This window comes from Thalassophryne amazonica, chromosome 5 (assembly GCF_902500255.1).
Source record: "Thalassophryne amazonica chromosome 5, fThaAma1.1, whole genome shotgun sequence".
In the NCBI taxonomy this organism is placed as follows: domain Eukaryota; kingdom Metazoa; phylum Chordata; class Actinopteri; order Batrachoidiformes; family Batrachoididae; genus Thalassophryne; species Thalassophryne amazonica.
Window position 1 is genome coordinate 202,557 of NC_047107.1, and position 22,555 is coordinate 225,111.

Genomic DNA, 22,555 nt, shown 5'->3' on the forward strand with positions numbered 1-22,555 from the left:
GCCTTCAGGTGATTTTGAGTCTCGTGTCTTGTAGGTACAGAGCACAGCTCTGCAAGCTCCAGCAGCTCCAGAACCTCCTCCCACCCGTTTAGCCATCAGCACTCTCCGGTGTCCCCTCGCACCCAGGAGAGTGTGCAGCAGAGGCCCAGTGTCCTCCACAACACCGGGGTCAAAGGTCTCTCTGTCAGCGAGCACGCTGGCTCTTCAGTGTTACGGTAAACTCTGCTTCATGAGTCCAAGCTCTGAAATCTTCCAAGAAGTCAGATCCTCATCAGCATGTCCATTGTCCTGCCAGGTCTTTGCCTTTAGCGTCAGCTCGGTACCAAGGCTACCCGGGCCACCTCCAAAGAACAGGTGCGCCCCCTGAGGGCTACCCTTCTGCTGTGGATTGTAGTGGAGCCAAAGAGCTGAGTCGTGACAACAAGAACAGGGGAGGCCTGCCCAAGCATATACAGGACCAGCAGGGGCTGTCCACCAAACCCGACCCCAAGCAGTCCAGCCCAAGTCCAGGAGGAATCTATCCGAGCTCCTATCCCTCAGCTTCTGGTCGACCGCCTCACCTGCTGCCTCCCCAGGTGGATAACCCTCTCAGCCGCAGCGAGAGCGGGCCGCCTAATCGGGAAAAGACTCCAAACAAACCAATGACCGTGCAGGAACAAGAGCTCCGAGCACTCGGTAAGACTGACGGTGAGGACGGCCAACTTCCTGAACACAGTTATTATGCATTACGTTCGTACGTTTTAAGGGTGGGGTACGGGGGGTGGGCAGTCGTCAGGGTGAGAGGCTCTGGATCCCAGGGTCACCTCATCGCCACGACCTTTACCTGTCAGTATATGACCTTTAGCACACTAACTAAACGGATTATTTATATGTCTTTCACTGCTGTACAGGTCACGGTTCTCCAGGCAACACGGCACAGGAAACCATTTCAGTGCTGTACCACGAATACCAACACACTGGTCAAGTCGTGATAAAAGAATAGAATGGTCGACCGTATCGAATGCCGCTGTGAAATCCAACATTACTAAAATAACAGGGCACTTGGTATCAATGGACAGAGCAATGTCATTGTGTACTTTTAAAAGTGCAGACTCAGTGCTGTGTCTTGATCTGAAGCCAGACTGAAACTTCTCAAAAACAGAGTTACTTTCTAAAAACAATTGCAACTGTGTAAAAACAATTTTCTCAAGGACGTTTGAGATAAAAGGCAGATTAGAAACAGGTCTAAAATTGGACAGAACATTTTTATCCAGATTTGGCTTTTTAAGAAGTGGTCTCACTATTGCATGTTTAAAAGAGTTTGGGACACACCCTGAGCTAAGACAAGTGTTCATTAAAACCAAGAGGGATGGCCCAACGGTGGTGAGCACCTCTTTCAACAATCTAGTTGGAAAGACATCCAAAGGGCAATTTGTAGGTCTCATTTTGTTAACAATATCAGTGAGGGACATAAGGGAGATCAGTTCAAAGTGATCAAACATGGCGGAATGCAAAGCCGTCTCAGGCTGGCTTTGGCTAATGCTGCAGCTGCTCAGCGCTCTTACACAGTTCACTTTATCAACAAAAAAGTGCAGAAAGTCCTCGCATGTGGAAATGGTGGCATCAGCCAGAGGAGAGATGTGTGGGTTCACAACCGAGTTCAATGTCATTTTGACTATGCCAGCACCTCTTGGTACACTAGACTAACAAAGAAATATCGAACTCGGTTGCAGTGTACCCAGAACAAGTGATTCGGTATCTTTTAAATGCCCCGGCCATAAAACATATCGGTATTCATGAATTCGAACAAGTTGGTATGTTACCAGTGGAGTTGCGTGTTCGCCAACTGAAACTAAACCAAATGCACAACATCTTTTATGGAAATGCTCCATCTTATTTGGCCCGTTCTTTTGAGCGAACATGTACTCTCCACTCAATCGGTACAAGATTCAGTACCATGTCCTACCAAGTACCCAATGTTAAGTCTCATGGTAAATCTTCGTTTAACTATACAAGTGTTTTGTTATGGAATCAATTACCTAGTCATGTACAGAGCCAAAGGAGCAGGTCTCTTTTTAAACGCCTAGTCAGACAATTTCTATTTGATAATCTCAATGCTGAAGAATCTATCTCTTTTATATATTATTACATTTTTTAAATAGTGTGCCATTTAGGCACCGTTTTTATTAATTTATTTATTTATTTTCATCTAGTCACAAATTCATATGTTCTTTTTATTTTAATGTTGCTTGTATACAGTATTTGTTATTGTTATGCAATGTACATTTTAATAAGAAAATCAGTCAATCAATTATGTTAAACAAAACACGAGGGCAGTGTCCACTTGTAAAAAAATTTTAGAGAGAAATTCAGATTTAGCCTCTTTCACAGCCCTCTGGTACTGGGCGAGACTATCTCTCAGTATCTCCAGTGATACGTGCAATCTGTCTTTTTTCCAACGACGCTCAGCCTGTCTGCGGCGCTGACTTAGGGCTCGGGTTGTGTCATTTAGCCTAGGATCAGCCTTAGTCCTGGTGGATCTGTGCTGAAGAGGAGCGATGATGTCCAGAATCCCAGTGCACACAGCATAGAAGGATGACAGAAGACTCTCTGGGCATTCAGGATAAGTATCTCCATTAGAAGCAGAAAAGCTAGACTCCACAAAAGCAGCAGTAAACTCTCCAGCTGTAGAAGAGGTAATAATGCACCGACAGGAACCCGGGACAGGAGGCTTACTTGCAGGTGGAGGTGCAAGAACATTAAAAATAATAGTCAGATGATCTGAAATGGGGATTTCAGAAATTTCAACCAGTGACACAGAGAGCCCTTGGGAAATAATTAAATCCAAACGATGTCCATCTCTATGTGAAGGTTTATCCACAGACTGAGTCAAGTCAAATGACTCCAAAAGACATATAAAATCAACAGCCAGCTTGTCAGATGGACAGCAAACGTGGATATTAAAATCTCCACAAATAAGGAGTTGATCATATTTAGGGGCCACCTCAGCCAACAACTCAGAAAACTCCTGAATAAAGTCTTTATTAAATTTAGGTGGACAGTAGATAACAGCACATAGGACAGGGCAGTCAAGCTCCTTTGTGAATAACTGTACTTCAAAACAGGAATAGTTATTCACATGCACAGATTTACATGTAAATTTGTCCCTAAAGACTGCAGCAACTCCGCCGCCTCTTCCAGTAGCTCTCGGTGCACTGAGGAAAGAGCAGCGAGGGGGGAAGAGTTCAGTGAACATGCTGATGTCACCGGGTTTAATCCACGTTTCCGTCAACAAAAGGAAATCCAACTCACGTGTAGTGAAGAAGTTGTTTAAGATAAAAGATTTGTTAGCAACAGACCTTGCATTGATGAGAGCAAAATGCAGCGGCGTGTAGTTTTTCTTGGAACTACGAGCAACAGGGCGGAGATTTTCCAACACGGAGCTCTGTCTGCAGATGCTGACTCACTGCGGGTGGCTGGGACAGTAGCCGGCATATGGGACAGCTGATCGAAGCCAGCTAACCTCTGAGGAACACCGCACGGTGAAATCAGCGAACTCCGGGGCAATCCAAAAAGATAACCATTAGAATGTATAAAATAACACAGTGCTATAATACCCTTGGCCATATGAGCATTATGTTCTGTATAATTTGCAGTTGTTTAAGTAATTATTAGGTTCCAAAAATTGAGCTTGAAATGAAATGTTTCTTAAAATAGAGCAGAAAGTGTTCAAATAAATCAGTTTAACAGTTTCAGTTCAGGTTGGAGGGCATTCTAATCAGAGGAAGCAGAAAAACTAAAAACTTTCTTTCCAATTCAGGTCAAACACGAGGTACACAAAAGCGCAACATGTCATTTGAATGTAAAGCATAACGGCTTTCAGATCTCTGAAGTAAACTGGATAAATAGTCAGAACCAACCTGATAAGAGTTTTGTAAATCAGAGTCATCCAATGTGTATATCGCCTTACATTCAAAGAGGGCATGCCAGCATTAGTGTACAACTCACAGTGGTGGGTGAGGCGGCTACAACCAGTGATAAATCTCAGGGCACAATGATACAGCAGGGTCAAGGACTGTAGAGAACTGGATCAAGCTCACATATACACGACATCACCGCAGTCTAGTACAGGCAAGAAGGTAGCAGTTATCAAGATCTTCCAAACTCCGAGGGAGAAACATGACTTGTTTCTGTAAAGAAAGCCGAGCTTCACCCTTAATTTGGAGATCAAGTGTTTAAGATGAACTTTAAAAGAAAGCCCCCTGTCAGTAGTTAATTACAAATACTTGTAACTGCTGACGAGCTCGAGAACATTACCTCGGGCAGCTTTCATTAATGGTATGGTCTCCAAGGAAATGGGTGACTTTGAGAAAAACATTTTGGATTTTTCTGCATTTAAGACCAGTTTCAGTTTCTCCAGACAGATCTGCACTACGTCAAATGCGGACTATGAGAACTCAAATGGCTGAGTCACTGAGTTTGAACAACAATAAATTAACAGTGTCATCTGCGTGAAGGTGGTAGACGGTAATTAATGGCTTTGCACACAGAGCAGTAATATAAATTGTGAACAAAATAGGTCCCAAAACTGAGCCTTGAGGAACACCTTTTGTGACCTCAAGGAAGGCGCAAGCCATCTGAATGTACTGCATCCTGCTTGCCAAGTAATGTGCAAACAACGAGGCAGCGTGTGTGGAGACACCATGTTTGTAAAGAGTTTCCAACAAGAGACTGTGATCCATGGTATCAAATGCCTTCCTAAGATCAAGAAACAATTTTAGAATCCAATGCCTCAAATACATCATTTCAACACATCACTTGTTCATCAGCGCGGTTTTGTTTTTGATGCTGTCTGATAGTTTCTGCTTGTGTGGGTGTGATTTTTGTCTCAGCTCAACAGAAGATTGGATCCATGGAGCCACACGCCATCTATGGGCCTCCGCCTGAAGAGTGTCTGTCTCCAGGACAACAGCCACCGTCTCCCTGTGTTAAAGGCAGTCAGAGGGTTGTCACCTTGGCTCAACACATCAGTGTATGTCCCTCAGCAACACTCACTTCTACTTTTGTACCCTCAGGGCCTGATTTGCTGAAGATCTGCGTGTATAAAAACGTGCAAATGCAGTGTCACCCACAAACAAATGTGTAACCTGATCTCGTCACTGTGCGCTATGAGGATTCCGCCTTCCAAATGAGCAAAGTAACACATTTTGTCCTTTTACTACACTTGCCTTAATGAATGTGTAATTTGGGGTGTCTCTATCAAAGTGTGTAAAATACTGGGCAGAGAACATGCAACAGGCTAATGTAGTACATGCAGTGTGATTTATCAAGCCAGGAAGAAATTTAAAGGGTTTATGATTGTCTGTATTTTGCACATTTGAAAGCAGAGTCATTCCTCATGAGCTGTTTAGGCTATGCAGTTCTTTGTTTTAATTCAGTAATCTATATTATGATAGCCAAGTGATGTGTCTCTCTCTCTCTGTCTCTCTCTCTCCTTCTCTCTCTCTCTCTCTCTCTCTCTCTGTGTGTGTGTGTGTGTGTGTGTGTGTGTGTGTGTGTGTGTGTGTGTGTGGGTGTGTGTGTGTGTGTGTGTGTGTGTGTGTGTGTGTGTGTGTGTGTGTGTGTGTGTGTGTGTGTGTGTGTGTGTGTGTGTGTGTGTTTTCAATCATGCAAAAACCGGGGAGAGCTGACATTTGCTGTTTGATATGCTTATGTATTTTGGGTCATGGATGAACTCTGCAAAAACAAAGTTCATAGGACTTATATTTTTGGTGAAATTAATTTTAGCTAACCAGTAAACAATGGATGCTATGCTGCAATGCAGCATAGGAGTTCGGGGTTTTAAATGTTATTATGGTTTGTTAGTTTAACAGTGTTGTTAGTGTTATTGATTTATTGTGTTTTTGTAGGTTAATTGGTTTTGTCCATTTAGTTAAGTCTCATGTTGCTGTTACCATGAGCGACTTAAGTTTCATGTTGGTACATTGAAGTGTGTAGTGGTTTTAATGTCTTCAGCCATCATCTTTGTTTGTCAAATTAAAACCACCTGCTTACAGCAGCTGTGCGTGCGTGCATGCAGCTTTGATCAGTGACAAAGAGCACAGCTGACATGTGCTGTTTGGTGTGTTTCTGTATTTTGGGTCAAGGATGAACCCCAACAAAACGGAACACTGATAGGACTTATAGTTTTAGAGAAACTACGAATATTAGCTAATGTTGCTAATTACATTTTGGACTCACATGCCTTTCCAGCAGGGGGCAGTCGAATGTAAGTGACTTTTGAAAGAAAGTGAGTGTAAGTGCATATAATTGTAAATACATTAAAAATACATGGATCCCCAGGGGCAACATGCTAGTCATCTTTGACACAGAAAACTGAGATTAAGCATTATGTGGCCTGTTTTTATTGAAAAAACTGAACAGTCACAGCCAGAGAAAATTCAATGTGACATTTATCATGTCTTTACAGTTCACCCTTCACCAGCATTACATTTCCTTCAGGATTGTTTTTCTCTCTTTTTTTTCTCAGTTTGCACAGTGCCGTGCACAGGGGCTGAAGCAGCAGGTCAGCACCTGTGCTGTGAACAGCTCCACCTACAAATAAGACAGGCACAGATCTCTGATTCTCTTTCTGTCATGTCCAGTTAATGTGAATGTGAAGAGAATATATAACACTGCACTCAGTACGTGACATGAGAAGCACCTCTCACAGGAGCACACATTTGAAAATGATCTCCTTCAGCCTACAGCCAGTAATCATCAAAATAATTGATCTGTTGTTCAGGATATTCTAGCTCACTGCAGCATCCAGACATAAGAAATGGACACGGAGTTTGTTTACAGCAGGATAACTTAAATCAGTAAAACCAAGGTTGCCTTTAGAATTTTTTTTGGAGGCACTTTCCAACACAGTGGAGCTGAATCCGGGCTTGTGCCCCACACCTCGCACCGCTGATGAAATGGCAGACAGTTTTCAAGGCACATTCGTTTTTGATTGGATAAATGTTCAATCAGTGACATTTTCAGTTGATATTTGTGTGTTTATTGTTGCTTATAGCTTCAAGGGGCTGGTTGAATTTTATCTTGTGTTTAAAGTCATTAAGCCTCACAAAATCTTATTTACGTACTGCTACCTGCATCACATTATCACCAGCTCTGTCAAAATGTTCAAAATCCCAGAATGTGCGCCCAGTTTAGTGCTCGCTGTCTGGGATTGTAGTAAGTCAGGCCCTCGGTGGAATTCACTGCATGTCTGGTTCTGTCATTTAAACGTCTGCATGACCACCACTGTTGTGTCTTAATTAAACAGGAAGTAATTACTAAAGACTACACCAGGCAGAACCAGCAGCAGGCCTACCATGGCTCTCCTGTCCTGGACCTCACACGTCCACCCAGTGCCTCTCAGCCCCCACCCACGTCACAGGAGTCTGCACAAGGGTCTCGCTACCCGGAGGGCTCAGGAGGAGAGCGCATCCGGGACCGGTGGGAATGTCAAGCATCGACACTGTCAGATATCGGCTCTGCTGTTGTAACCTTCAGAGTACTTTGCTGATGTTCATCCTCAAAGCTAATCGAAGATGTGCACTCCCTCAGAGTGACTGATAACGCAAGTCATTATATAGGCCTCATGCAGTCATATGACCCCCAGTGAAGGACAAAAATGTTCAGTTTTGTGAATTCAGATCCTGTATCTTCATAGCAAACCGCTGCCTTGTCCTGAAAAGCCTGTTGTATCTTCTTTATGATGTGTGTGATTTCTTTTTTCCCAGATCTCCTACTCAGCCCAAGATGTCGCCCATCAGTATTTCAAATGATGGTATTGAACCAGTGTCTCCTGTTGGAACCATGTCTGAACCTGAAGTGCAGGGCGGGGTCCCCTACACCACCGAGCAAGGAGAACAGGGGTAAGTTCTCAGGAAAGAGCTCAGCTCACATGTGACCCTCACTTGATCTTTGAGGAATCAGTGGGTGCGCTGACAGTAGCACTTCAGAAGCTGAGTGAGTAATCTCAAGACCTTTGAGATAAAGAGGCACCTGGGAAGATCTTATGGAGTCATGAGGTCAACAGTGGTTTTGTGAATGATGAAATCTTCGCAGGCAAACGAAGGTTCAAGTCTTTGGGTTCCTGCTGCTTCTTGTTTTGCTGTTTGGTTGAGAGACTTGGACACTAACCAGTGACCTAAGGTGACAACAAGTTGTCTTTGGTACTAGGTGTCTTTGGCGGATCCTTGGGTACCGCTGGAATCACTTTGTTTAAAACAAGTGGTTCCTAAAGGCTCATTTACACGAGCATGACCTGTGTCGTGATGATCCCACCCGCTGTGTTCCCAGCTGGACGCCGCTCTTTGTCCTACCGGCTGCCACACGCTCTGCGCTGGATGCTGCAGATATAAAACAATTATTTTGTGGTGGATTAATCATCTTTGTCTGCAAATTAGCCGTGAAAATGGCTGTAATCACTTCCTGAATCACAGAGGAGGCTGCAGCCGGATCTGTTCATGTGCACGCACCTAACAAGCTACAGAAAGCATTTTGAGCCGTCTTAAAAGGTATTTATTTGTGTTGTTTACATTGTCATGGCTTGGTAAAACAGTTGTGTGTTCTTTCCTTTTTGTGTGCAGCTGTTAAAGTATGTTTATAACAGATTTAATGTCTTGTTATAATCTTTCAGTCGAGCTGCGCTCTGATGCGTTCCACTGATGTCACCACGCGCTCTGTTCACTTGTTTACTCCACTTGACGAGCTGCACGTCGTGTTGGAGATTAGATCGCGCCACATAATGTGACATTTTGTGCATGAAAGATTTTTTGAACATTTCAAAATTCTCTGTGCGCAATAGCATGAACTGGCGCCCCTCTGGCATCCTGTCTGCACCCGTTAATGAAGGGTTTACTCTCCAGCGTGAAGCAAAGGCACGCTTGTGTAAATGCCCCTTAAGAGAGACTACGACGAGAAGGAGCATTTTGAGATTTTCTCTCACCAAAACATCAAATCTAGGCTTCCATCTCAGATGTACCTTATGGCAAATTGTAGCTGAACTTTCAGGTCTTCTTTTTAAGAAAATCCTCCTCTATGCCACTTCATCATCTGTATAACTGGGGATGCAAAATTCAAAACATGCACTATGCACAGTTTCTCCAGTCACAGCCAGCACAAGTTGACAGATGAGATCAGACAGGAGTCTCCATGGAGAGCAGGTTGAGTCAAACCTGGAGATATGCTCTGGAGAGCAGGGGAATGAAAATCAGTAGGAGCAAGACTGAGTCCATGTGTGTGAATGAGAGGGAGCCCAGTGGAATAGTGCAGTTACAAGGAGTAGAAGTGGCGAAAGTAGATGAGTTTAAATATTTGGGGTCAACTGTTCAAAGTAATGGAGAGTGTGGTAGAGAGGTGAAGAAGAGAGTGCAGGCAGGGTGGAGTGGGTGGAGAAAGGTGGCAGGAGTGATTTGTGACCGAAGAATATCAGCAAAAGTGAAGGGGAAAGTTTACAAGACAATAGTGAGACCAGCTATGTTGTATGGTCTAGAGACAGTGGCACTGTGTGTGGGAGTGACAAGAATGGACAGGTTTAGGAATGAACATATCAGAGGGACAGCTCAGGTGGGACGGTTTGGAGACAAAGTTGGACAGGTGAAACTGAGATGGTTTGGACATGTGCAGAGGAGGGACCCAGGGTATATAGGGAGAAGGATGCTGAGGATGGAGCCACCAGGCAGGAGGAGAAGAGGGAGACCAAAGAGGAGGTTTGTGGTTGTGCTGAGGGAGGACATGCAGGTGGTTGGTGAGACAGAGGAAGACACAGAGGACAGGGTGAGATAGAGACAATTGATTTGTTGTGGTGCCCCCTAATGGAAGCAGCTGATAGAATAAAGCAGCCACAAGTTCACGAGACACCAGAGGAGGAATGAACTCATCCCGGAACCCCCTGTCCCACACGTTCACCAAACACCAGAGCAGGAATGAACTCATCCCGGAACCCCCTGTCCTACAAGTTCACCAGACACCAGAGGAGGAAAGAACTCATCCCGGAACCCCCTGTCCCACAAGTTCACCAGACACCAGAGCAGGAATGAACTCATCCTGGAACCCCCTGTCCCACAAGTTCACCAGACACCAGAGCAGGAATGAACTCATCCCGGAACCCCCTGTCCCACACGTTCACCAGACACCAGAGGAAGAAAGAACTCATCCCGGAACCCCCTGTCCCACACGTTCACCAGACACCAGAGGAGGAATGAACTCATCCCAGAACCCCCTGTCCCACACGTTCACCAGACACCAGAGGAGGAATGAACTCATCCCGGAACCCCCTGTCCCACACGTTCACCAGACACCAGAGGAGGAATGAACTCATCCCGGAACCCCCTGTCCCACACGTTCACCAGACACCAGAGGAGGAATGAACTCATCCCGGAACCCCCTGTCCCACAAGTTCACCAGACACCAGAGCAGGAATGAACTCATCCCGGAACCCCCTGTCCCACACGTTCACCAGACACCAGAGCAGGAATGAACTCATCCCGGAACCCCCTGTCCCACAAGTTCACCAGACACCAGAGCAGGAATGAACTCATCCCGGAACCCCCTGTCCCACACGTTCACCAGACACCAGAGCAGGAATGAACTCATCCCGGAACCCCCTGTCCCACACGTTCACCAGACACCAGAGCAGGAATGAACTCATCCCGGAACCCCCTGTCCCACACGTTCACCAGACACCAGAGCAGGAATGAACTCATCCCGGAACCCCCTGTCCCACACGTTCACCAGACACCAGAGGAAGAAAGAACTCATCCCGGAACCCCCGTCCCACACGTTCACCAGACACCAGAGGAGGAAAGAACTCATCCCGAAACCCCCTGTCCCACACATTCACTTCCAGCACCAGAGAGAACTTTCATAATTTGGAGTCCGGAATAATCCGGAAAAAAAACTGATGCTCCTCACATGGAAAGGTCCTCGTTGTTTAGAAGACATTCTTCCAGTGCCCTATTGGGATATCCCATAATCCCTTGCACGCCAGAGAGTCACTGCAGTAAAAACAGCATAGAGAATCCACATGATGACAATTACAAATGAACATTATACAATTCCAATGAAGATGGGACGTTGTGAAAAATGTAAATAAAACAGAATACAATCATTTGCAAATCCTCTTCAACCTATATTCAATTGAATACACCACAAAGACAAGATACGAGGTCTGTCCAAAAAGTAACGGACCTTTTTATTTTTTTCAAAAAGTATATGATTTGAATCATGTGTGATTGCATCAGACAAGCTTGAACCTTCGTGCGCATGCGTGAGTTTTTTCACGCCTGTTGGTTGCATCATTCGCCTGTGGGCAGGCTTTGAGTGAGCACTGGTCCAGCCCCCTCGTCGGATTTTCATTGTCAGGAAAATGACTGAGCGACTGCCGCTTTGCTCCATGAAAATTTTTTCAGAAACTGTGTGAGACAGCCAGGTGGAAACCATTGGGAAAATGCAGATGGCTTTTGGTGAGGATTCTGTCGGCGTCACACAGATTAAGGACCATTACAACCGTATTAAAGACGGCCCACAGCGGCTGAGGGCGCGCCGCACTCTGAGCGGCCATCGACAGGCTGAAGCAACCAGATCATTTCCAAAGTGAAGGCTGTGTTGATCTGGCACATCATGTGACTACCAGAGAAATTGCAGAAAATGTGGACATCAGCACTTTTTACAGGAGATTTTGTAATGAAAGACGTGGAGGAATTTGCGCGTCGGGACGGAGCCGCTCATGGCGCACAACAAACAGCTCCGTGTTGGAAACCATTTGGATGATTCAGACAGCTTTCGGTGGCTTTTCAGTCGAGTGAGTATCCAAGAAATTGTGTAACAGCTGAGCATGCCACAACATGTCCTGTGAGACTTCCAACACGGAGGTGTTGGAAGTCTCAGGCGAATGACGCAACCCACAGGCATGAAAAAACTCACGCATGTGCACGAAGGTTCAAGCTTGGCTGATGCAACCGCACGATTTCGGACAGACCTCGTATTTAAGATATGTCTGCTTTTTCTCATATTTCCGCTTTTTGCTAGTTGCTTAGGTCTTTTTTTTAGATCAGTGTTGTTCATTAGGAAGCAGTTAAGTGCTGAATTTAGTAGAGGTGGGTGATACTGGGAATTTTGGTATTGATCCTATACCAAGTAAATACAGGCCCAGTATCGCCGATATCGATAGATACTTTTTCATATTTAAGCTTCATAGATCCAAAGGATCCAAAAGACCGAGGATAGAATTTCGCCAAACATTGTACGTTACTGTGAGTTTCTCTGTGAATTTTCAGACCTTTTGTCTGACTTAGTGCTTAGCTCAGATAAGATAATTATAGTGGGCGATTTTAACATCCACACAGATGCTGAGAATGACAGCCTCAACACTGCATTTAATCTATTATTAGACTCTATTGGCTTTGCTCAAAAAGTAAATGAGTCCACCCACCACTTTAATCAGATCTTAGATCTTGTTCTGACTTATGGTATGGAAATAGAAGACTTAACAGTATTCCCTGAAAACTCCCTTCTGTCTGATCACTTCTTAATAACATTTACATTTACTCTGATGGACTACCCAGCAGTGGGGAATAAGTTTCATTACACTAGAAGTCTTTCAGAAAGCGCTGTAACTAGGTTTAAGGATATGATTCCTTCTTTATGTTCTCTAATGCCATATACCAACAGTGCAGAGTAGCTACCTAAACTCTTTAAGTGAGATAGAGTATCTCGTCAATAGTTTTACATCCTCATTGAAGACAACTTTGGATGCTGTAGCTCCTCTAAAAAAGAGAGCTTTAAATCAGAAGTGCCTGACTCTGTGGTATAACTCAAACTCGTAGCTTAAAGCAGATAACCTGTAAGTTGGAGAGGAAATGGCGTCTCACTAATTTAGAAGATCTTCACTTAGCCTGGAAAAAGAGTCTGTTGCTCTATAAAAAAAAGCCCTCCGTAAAGCTAGGACATCTTTCTACTCATCACTAATTGAAGAAAATAAGAACAACCCCAGGTTTCTTTTCAGCACTGTAGCCAGGCTGACAGAGTCAGAGCTCTATTGAGCTGAGTATTCCATTAACTTTAACTAGTAATGACTTCATGACTTTCTTTGCTAACAAAATTTTAACTATTAGAGAAAAAATTACTCATAACCATCCCAAAGACGTATCGTTATCTTTGGCTGCTTTCAGTGATGCCGGTATTTGGTTAGACTCTTTCTCTCCGATTGTTCTGTGTGAGTTATTTTCATTAGTTACTTCATCCAAACCATCAACATGTTTATTAGACCCCATTCCTACCAGGCTGCTCAAGGAAGCCCTACCATTATTTAATGCTTCGATCTTAAATATGATCAATCTATCTTTGTTAGTTGGCTATGTACCACAGGCTTTTAAGGTGGCAGTAATTAAACCATTACTTAAAAAGCCATCACTTGACCCAGCTATCTTAGCTAATTATAGGCCAATCTCCAACCTTCCTTTTCTCTCAAAAATTCTTGAAAGGGTAGTTGTAAAACAGCTAACTGATCATCTGCAGAGGAATGGTCTATTTGAAGAGTTTCAGTCAGGTTTTAGAATTCATCATAGTACAGAAACAGCATTAGTGAAGGTTACAAATGATCTTCTTATGGCCTCGGACAGTGGACTCATCTCTGTGCTTGTTCTGTTAGACCTCAGTGCTGCTTTTGATACTGTTGACCATAAAATTTTATTACAGAGATTAGAGCATGTCATAGGTATTAAAGGCACTGCGCTGCGTTGGTTTGAATCATATTTGTCTAATAGATTACAATTTGTTCATGTAAATGGGGAATCTTCTTCACAGACTAAAGTTAATTATGGAGTTCCACAAGGTTCTGTGCTAGGACCAATTTTATTCACTTTAAACATGCTTCCCTTAGGCAGTATTATTAGACGGTATTGCTTAAATTTTCATTGTTACGCAGATGATACCCAGCTTTATCTATCCATGAAGCCAGAGGACACACACCAATTAGCTAAACTGCAGGATTGTCTTACAGACATAAAGACATGGATGACCTCTAATTTCCTGCTTTTAAACTCAGATAAAACTGAAGTTATTGTACTTGGCCCCACAAATCTTAGAAACATGGTGTCTAACCAAATCCTTACTGTGGATGGCATTACCCTGGCCTCTAGTAATACTGTGAGAAATCTTGGAGTCATTTTTGATCAGGATGTCATTCAAAGCGCATATTAAACAAATATGTAGGACTGCTTTTTTGCATTTACGCAATATCTCTAAAATTAGAAAGGTCTTGTCTCAGAGTGATGCTGAAAAACTAATTCATGCATTTATTTCCTCTAGGCTGGACTATTGTAATTCATTATTATCAGGTTGTCCTAAAAGTTCCCTAAAAAGCCTTCAGTTAATTCAAAATGCTGCAGCTAGAGTACTGACGGGGACTAGAAGGAGAGAGCATATCTCACCCATATTGGCCTCTCTTCATTGGCTTCCTGTTAATTCTAGAATAGAATTTAAAATTCTTCTTCTTACTTATAAGGTTTTGAATAATCAGGTCCCATCTTATCTTAGGGACCTCATAGTACCATATCACCCCAATAGAGCGCTTCTCTCTCAGACTGCAGGCTTACTTGTAGTTCCTAGGGTTTGTAAGAGTAGAATGGGAGGCAGAGCCTTCAGCTTTCAGGCTCCTCTCCTGTGGAACCAGCTCCCAATTCAGATCAGGGAGACAGACACCCTCTCTACTTTTAAGATTAGGCTTAAAACTTTCCTTTTTGCTAAAGCTTATAGTTAGGGCTGGATCAGGTGACCCTGAACCATCCCTTAGTTATGCTGCTATAGACTTAGACTGCTGGGGGGTTCCCATGATGCACTGTTTCTTTCTCTTTTTGCTCTGTATGCACCACTCTGCATTTAATCATTAGTGATCGATCTCTGCCCCCCTTCTCGGCATGTCTTTTTCCTGGTTCTTTCCCTCAGCCCCAACCAGTCTCAGCAGAAGACTGCCCCTCCCTGAGCCTGGTTCTGCTGGAGGTTTCTTCCTGTTAAGAGGGAGTTTTTCCTTCCCACTGTAGCCAAGTGCTTGCTCACAGGGGGTCGTTTTGACCGTTGGGGTTTTACATAATTATTGTATGGCCTTGCCTTACAATATAAAGCGCCTTGGGGCAACTGTTTGTTGTGATTTGGCGCTATATAAAAAATTGATTGATTGATTGATTGTACGTGACAACAAAATACTTTATCACAATCAACATTTTTGTTTAAAAAAATATCACCCAACACAACTTAAAACAAAATTTCCTGAGGTAGACGACAAACCACAATACAAGGGTGCGCTGCTCCGTGTTGTGTGTGACAGCGCAGCACTGCTCTTACAGACAGAGAGCAGACTTTGATGAATCTGCATGCGCAGCAGTCAGTGCATGCAGGAGAGAAAAAAGCTTGAGAATCAGTCTTTTTACACGAGGATCGTTCAGTATCAATACCAGCATTGGTATCGATATTATCGATATTAGAATCAATGCGCCCACCTCCAGAATTTAGTGCTTTTCGATCAGGCAGGCTTTGGGCAGCTTGGGGGCCCTTGAAGCAGAGCTGTTGCTTTTTATTTTGCTTTCTCTTCATTTTCCCCGCTAAAACCCTAAAGAGCATATGTCTGTGAGTAATATTTACCTTTTTTTATGTTAAACCGACCTGTTATGGTCTTCTGAAACAGTTGATAGATGTATTTTATAACTTAAAATGGGACACATGCTAACGCTTTAGCATGCCTATGGCATTTTCAATGTTAACGTTAGCATTAAGCTGTTTGCATCTCAGGACGTTTGTGTGCATGTATTTTCTGTATAATAATTAGTGGCTCAGCGTTTGTTGTCGTAAAAGAGTCAAATGTATTACAAATTGTAATATTTTTTCATTTATTTTTATTTATATATTGATAACAATAATAGCAACAACAGTAATAATCATAATAATAACTAATAATGCTACAAGAAAAAGATGAAACCAACTAACAGTGAACATAAATAAATATAAAAAATAACGGTTTCCTGTGAACACGTAGGGACTCTCACAGCTCACTTCATCCCTGTAACCTGTGAAAATACATTCTTTATATTTAGTTATAAACTTTTGAATGTTTGGACGCTTTTTTAACTCCTCACCCCACAAAATGAAATGCAGAATCTTGTTTGTGTGGATTTGATTAATTATGAAGTTCTTTTCCCCTCTTAATTGATATCCCTCCTCTCCATCTCTGAACAGTTTCTATATGTTTTTGGTAAAAGGTTATTTTTTGTAATTTGGGTTGTATAAAGTTGATGTGTGGTTTCCAACTGATTTTCTCATCTGTTATTGCCCCAGGGAATTTATTTTCATCAACCCTTTCAATCTTCACCCCATCTTTATGTATTCGTACTTGCTCATTCCTTCTGCACTTCCCAAATAACATTAGTTTTGTTTTATTTAAGTTTAATGACAGTTTGTTTCGGTCAAACCATATTTTCAATGTGTTAATTTCTTCAGTGATTTCCTCCAGAAACTAGAAAACTGCTGCATCCTAGTAAGAGCAGAATCAATCAATCAATCAATTTTTTTTTTTATATAGCGCCAAATCACAACAAACAGTTGCCCCAAGGCGCTTTATATTGTAAGGCAAGGCCATACAATAATGATGTAAAACCCCAACGGTCAAAACGACCCCCTGTGAGCAAGCACTTGGCTACAGTGGGAAGGAAAAACTCCCTTTTAACAGGAAGAAACCTCCAGCAGAACCAGGCTCAGGGAGGGGCAGTCTTCTGCTGGGACTGGTTGGGGCTGAGGGAGAGAACCAGGAAAAAGACATGCTGTGGAGGGGAGCAGAGATCGATCACTAATGATTAAATGCAGAGTGGTGCATACAGAGCAAAAAGAGAAAGAAACAGTGCATCATGGGAACCCCCCAGCAGTCTACGTCTATAGCAGCATAACTAAGGGATGGTTCAGGGTCACCTGATCCAGCCCTAACTATAAGCTTTAGCAAAAAGGAAAGTTTTAAGCCTAATCTTAAAAGTAGAGAGGGTGTCTGTCTCCCTGATCTGAATTGGGAGCTGGTTCCACAGGAGAGGAGCCTGAAAGCTGAAGGCTCTGCCTCCCATTCTACTCTTACAAACCCTAGGAACTACAAGTAAGCCAGCAGTCTGAGAGCGAAGCGCTCTATTGGGGTGATATGGTACTACGAGGTCCCTAAGATAAGATGGGACCTGATTATTCAAAACCTTATAAGTAAGAAGAAGAATTTTAAATTCTATTCTAGAATTAACAGGAAGCCAATGAAGAGAGGCCAATATGGGTGAGATATGCTCTCTCCTTCTAGTCCCTGTCAGTACTCTAGCTGCAGCATTTTGAATTAACTGAAGGCTTTTCAGGGAACTTTTAGGACAACCTGATAATAATGAATTACAATAGTCCAGCCTAGAGGAAATAAATGCATGAATTAGTTTTTCAGCATCACTCTGAGACAAGACCTTTCTGATTTTAGAGATATTGCGTAAATGCAAAAAAGCAGTCCTACATATTTGTTTAATATGCGCTTTGAATGACATATCCTGATCAAAAATGACTCCAAGATTTCTCACAGTATTACTAGAGGTCAGGGTAATGCCATCCAGAGTAAGGATCTGGTTAGACACCATGTTTCTAAGATTTGTGGGGCCAAGAACAATAACTTCAGTTTTATCTGAGTTTAAAAGCAGGAAATTAGAGGTCATCCATGTCTTTATGTCTGTAAGACAATCCTGCAGTTTAGCTAATTGGTGTGTGTCCTCTGGCTTCATGGATAGATAAAGCTGGGTATCATCTGCGTAACAATGAAAATTTAAGCAATACCGTCTAATAATACTGCCTAAGGGAAGCATATATAAAGTGAATAAAATTGGTCCTAGCACAGAACCTTGTGGAACTCCATAATTAACTTTAGTCTGTGAAGAAGATTCCCCATTTACATGAACAAATTGTAATCTATTAGACAAATATGATTCAAACCACCGCAGCGCAGTGCCTTTAATACCTATGGCATGCTCTAATCTCTGTAATAAAATTTTATGGTCAACAGTATCAAAAGCAGCACTGAGGTCTAACAGAACAAGCACAGAGATGAGTCCACTGTCCGAGGCCATAAGAAGATCATTTGTAACCTTCACTAATGCTGTTTCTGTACTATGATGAATTCTAAAACCTGACTGAAACTCTTCAAATAGACCATTCCTCTGCAGATGATCAGTTAGCTGTTTTACAACTACCCTTTCAAGAATTTTTGAGAGAAAAGGAAGGTTGGAGATTGGCCTATAATTAGCTAAGATAGCTGGGTCAAGTGATGGCTTTTTAAGTAATGGTTTAATTACTGCCACCTTAAAAGCCTGTGGTACATAGCCAACTAACAAAGATAGATTGATCATATTTAAGATCAAAGCATTAAATAATGGTAGGGCTTCCTTGAGCAGCCTGGTAGGAATGGGGTCTAATAAACATGTTGATGGTTTGGATGAAGTAACTAATGAAAATAACTCGGACAGAACAATCGGAGAGAAAGAGTCTAACCAAATACCGGCATCACTGAAAGCAGCCAAAGATAACGATACGTCTTTGGGATGGTTATGAGTAATTTTTTCTCTAATAGTTAAAATTTTGTTAGCAAAGAAAGTCATGAACTCATTACTAGTTAAAGATAATGGAATACTCAGCTCAATAGAGCTCTGACTCTTTGTCAGCCTGGCTACAGTGCTGAAAAGAAACCTGGGGTTGTTCTTATTTTCTTCAATTAGTGATGAGTAGAAAGATGTCCTAGCTTTACGGAGGGCTTTTTTATAGAGCAACAGACTCTTTTTCCAGGCTAAGTGAAGATCTTCTAAATTAGTGAGACGCCATTTCCTCTCCAACTTACGGGTTATCTGCTTTAAGCTACGAGTTTGAGAGTTATACCATGGAGTCAGACACTTCTGATTTAAAGCTCTCTTTTTCAGAGGAGCTACAGCATCCAAAGTTGTCTTCAATGAGGATGTAAAACTATTGACGAGATACTCTATCTCACTTACAGAGTTTAGGTAGCTACTCTGCACTGTGTTGGTATATGGCATTAGAGAACATAAAGAAGGAATCATATCCTTAAACCTAGTTACAGCGCTTTCTGAAAGACTTCTAGTGTAATGAAACTTATTCCCTACTGCTGGGTAGTCCATCAGAGTAAATGTAAATGTTATTAAAAAATGATCAGACAGAAGGGAGTTTTCAGGGAATACTGTTAAGTCTTCTATTTCCATACCATAAGTCAGAACAAGATCTAAGATATGATTAAAGTGGTGGGTGGACTCATTTACTTTTTGAGCAAAGCCAATAGAGTCTAGAGAATACTACTGGAATGAATTTAAATAAGGAAAGTTGGGTTTTTTCTCACTAAATGGATGCTACACTCACTGCAGTTTATTGTGGGGGGTAATTCTGTGTTTCAGCTTTTTTTGTTTTTCACCACTTTCATCCCTGACCCATGTGTCTCCATCTTTCCTTGGACAGAATGGGCTCCCATTCCCCTCCCAGTGCCTCCCAGCCTCCAGCCTTCTTCAGCAAGCTCACTGAGAACACCTCAGCCATCGTCAAGTTCAAGAAACAGGAGATGATCAAGAAGATGACCGTCGTTGGCACTGACAGTGATTTCAGTGAGCCTGAACTCTGCACGAGTACCAGCACATCTCTGCAGGCATGGGCACCAAACAAAACATGTCCCCTCTTTTGCACTTTCAGATGCTGGTCAGCCAGGAACCGAGATCTTCAACATGCCAGCTTCTACAACTGCAGGTAATCTGTGTCCACCTCGTTGGGTATTAAAGCACCATTAAGTGACAGCACCCACAATCTCTAAATAACAGTACCCCGTGCACTCGCGAGACCCAGAAATGAGCCGTGTTCCACATATATGTCATCCATCAAAAGAAAGCCTTTGTGTTCAGACCAGCAAGTCCCAGACCTGAAGTCAAACGAGTCTGACAGGAGCAGCTTCCTGTCTCACGTGCACTCTGCCTGCACATATCACCACTCACCTGCAGCATGTAATATGAATGTGATCTGCTTTTGAAAAAGGCTGCAGGAATGCACATCACACCTGAAATTATCATGAAATTAGCATAAAAAAAACCCCTAAAAACTGCAGTTGTAAAGTCTTATTTAAAAAACAAAAGCATTTTTTACGGAAATAAAACTATTTCCTTACAGTATAAAGCTGTACTGTGTCGTTTGTTTCTTCTACCTCATTCTTGTGGCTAACTGACCCATTTAACCCGTTCACAGGGCCTGTGAGTGCCCGCAGCCAACCTGCCCCAGAGACTCCTGGGAACTCCATCGGCCTGGAGGCTATCATCAGGAAGGCCTTAATGGGCAACTACAGCGACCTGCCTGAGGACCGCTCCCCGTCTGGGAACACCGCTGGTTCCAGCGTGCCAGCTGCTGAGGGGCGGATTGAGGACTCCTTCTCACAAGGTGTTGTGTTTTCTCTGTGTGTCCTCGTCCAGCATCCTCCATCCTTCAGGGAGGGGCCGTCAGAGATGTCTGGTGTTGTAACCGTGCCGACCTGCTGTTGTCTTCTCCACCCACAGAATGCGACTGATCAGTTTTTTAATAACCAAGTTTTTAATAAAACTTTACTGCTCTTTACAACATTTAAAAATGGCCTTTTCTTTTTTTTTTGTTTGTACTACGTATAAAAAAACAACCCCAGCGAGGACACTCGTGATAAATTTGTATCATCTAACGCCTCATCGTACAACCTTAAGTGGTTGATCTTTAACCTGAAGAGCAAACCTGAACTTCTGCTGCTGGAGGTCCACTCATTGGTTACACTATAGCCACGCCCACACCTCAGCTTTCAGTCTGGTATCTGCTTCCTGAAGCTAAAGTGAACTTAATTACTTTCACACAGTTTGTTTGGCTCCATAACTCTTTTAGAACGTTTGGGGTAAAGATCATCGAATGTATGTCATGAGGCCACGCACAGCTCTGGTGCACACTCCAAGATCTGACTTTTGACCTGGGATACAAAGCCATGTGACAGTCCAGGGTTACATAGAAATCCTTCAAATACTTCTGTTTGTTTTGTGTGCAGGCGGGGGGAAGTCTTCAAAGAGCGGCGGGCGCTCCAATGGCCGAAAAACTAAGTCACCAGGCCCCGGCCTGTCAGGCGGGGAGAGGCCATCCTCTGTGTCCTCGGTCCACTCAGAGGGCGACTGTAACAGGCGAACCCCCCTCACCAACCGTGTCTGGGAGGACCGGCCTTCATCTACAGGTTTGTAGACTGGTTTTTGCTCCAGCGGTCACTACAGGGGCCCACGGCACCACCTTTACTGTCAAAGGTTTAAACACGCCGCCGACTCATGCGTCTCTTGCTGTTAGACATGTTTACTACATTCACAGACTTCAGTCATAAACTGCTGATTACCACATTTTCCAGAGCATAAGTCACTGTATTTTTTATTCATTCATTTTTTTGCTCACTTAAATCACAAGTTCATTGTTAACCCTCTGGATTTGTCTGATGCAGAGATTTGTCAGTCACATGACTGAATTCAGTGGATGTACCATCCATTGCACCACAGCCTGAGTCTCCATTTGAATGTGTCTTAAAGTTGCGGACTTCACACTATATACCTGTTTTTAAATTGTGTTGATAGGGTTAGTATAACTTGAATCATGATTAATAGTTTCACCATACTTTTTCCTGAATACAACCCCTGGCAAAAATTATGGAATCACCGGCCTCGGAGGTTGTTCATTCAGTTGTTTAATTTTGTAGAAAAAAAGCAGATCACAGACATGACACAAAACTAAAGTCATTTCAAATGGCAACTTTCTGGCTTTAAGAAACACTATAAGAAATCAAGAAAAAAAGATTGTGGCAGTCAGTAACGGTTACTTTTTTAGACCAAGCAGAGGAAAAAAATATGGAATCACTCAATTCTGAGGAAAAAATTATGGAATCACCCTGTAAATTTTCATCCCCCAAATTAACACCTGCATCAAATCAGATCTGCTCATTGACATTGACCCTATGTGTCTTTTTGCAAGGAATGTTTTTGCAGTTTTTGCTCTATGGCAAGATGCATTATCATCTTGAAAAATGATTTCATCATCCCCAAACATCCTTTCAATTGTCCAAAATATCAACATAAACTTGTGCATTTATTGATGATGTAATGACAGCCATCTCCCCAGTGCCTTTACCTGACATGCAGCCCCATATCATCAATGACTGTGGAAATTTACATGTTCTCTTCAGGCAGTCATCTTTATAAATCTCATTGGAACGGCACCAAACAAAAGTTCCAGCATCATCACCTTGCCCAATGCAGATTCAAGATTCATCACTGAATATGACTTTCATCCAGTCATCCACAGTCCATAATTGCTTTTCCTTAGCCCATTGTAACCTTGTTTTTTTTTCTGTTTAGGTGTTAATGATGCGTTTCGTTTAGCTTTTCTGTATGTAAATCCCATTTCCTTTAGGCGGTTTCTTACAGTTCGGTCACAGACGTTGACTCCAGTTTCCTCCCATTCG

The 22,555-nt window shown here is 42.8% G+C and overlaps 1 protein-coding gene across 1 annotated transcript in view; it reads left to right on the forward strand.

The window, feature by feature from the left end:
• The window catches only part of LOC117509704 (nuclear receptor corepressor 2-like), a 217,439-nt gene that overhangs the window by 190,619 nt on the left and 4,265 nt on the right, over nt 1–22,555 (forward strand). Inside the window, exons 26-34 of the mRNA XM_034169424.1 lie at nt 35–215; nt 296–675; nt 4,872–5,011; nt 7,289–7,461; nt 7,749–7,883; nt 19,525–19,667; nt 19,753–19,806; nt 20,296–20,484; nt 21,107–21,286. Of these exons, the coding sequence (XP_034025315.1) occupies nt 35–215; nt 296–675; nt 4,872–5,011; nt 7,289–7,461; nt 7,749–7,883; nt 19,525–19,667; nt 19,753–19,806; nt 20,296–20,484; nt 21,107–21,286 (1,575 nt within the window). The remainder of the gene's footprint in view (nt 1–34; nt 216–295; nt 676–4,871; nt 5,012–7,288; nt 7,462–7,748; nt 7,884–19,524; nt 19,668–19,752; nt 19,807–20,295; nt 20,485–21,106; nt 21,287–22,555) is intronic.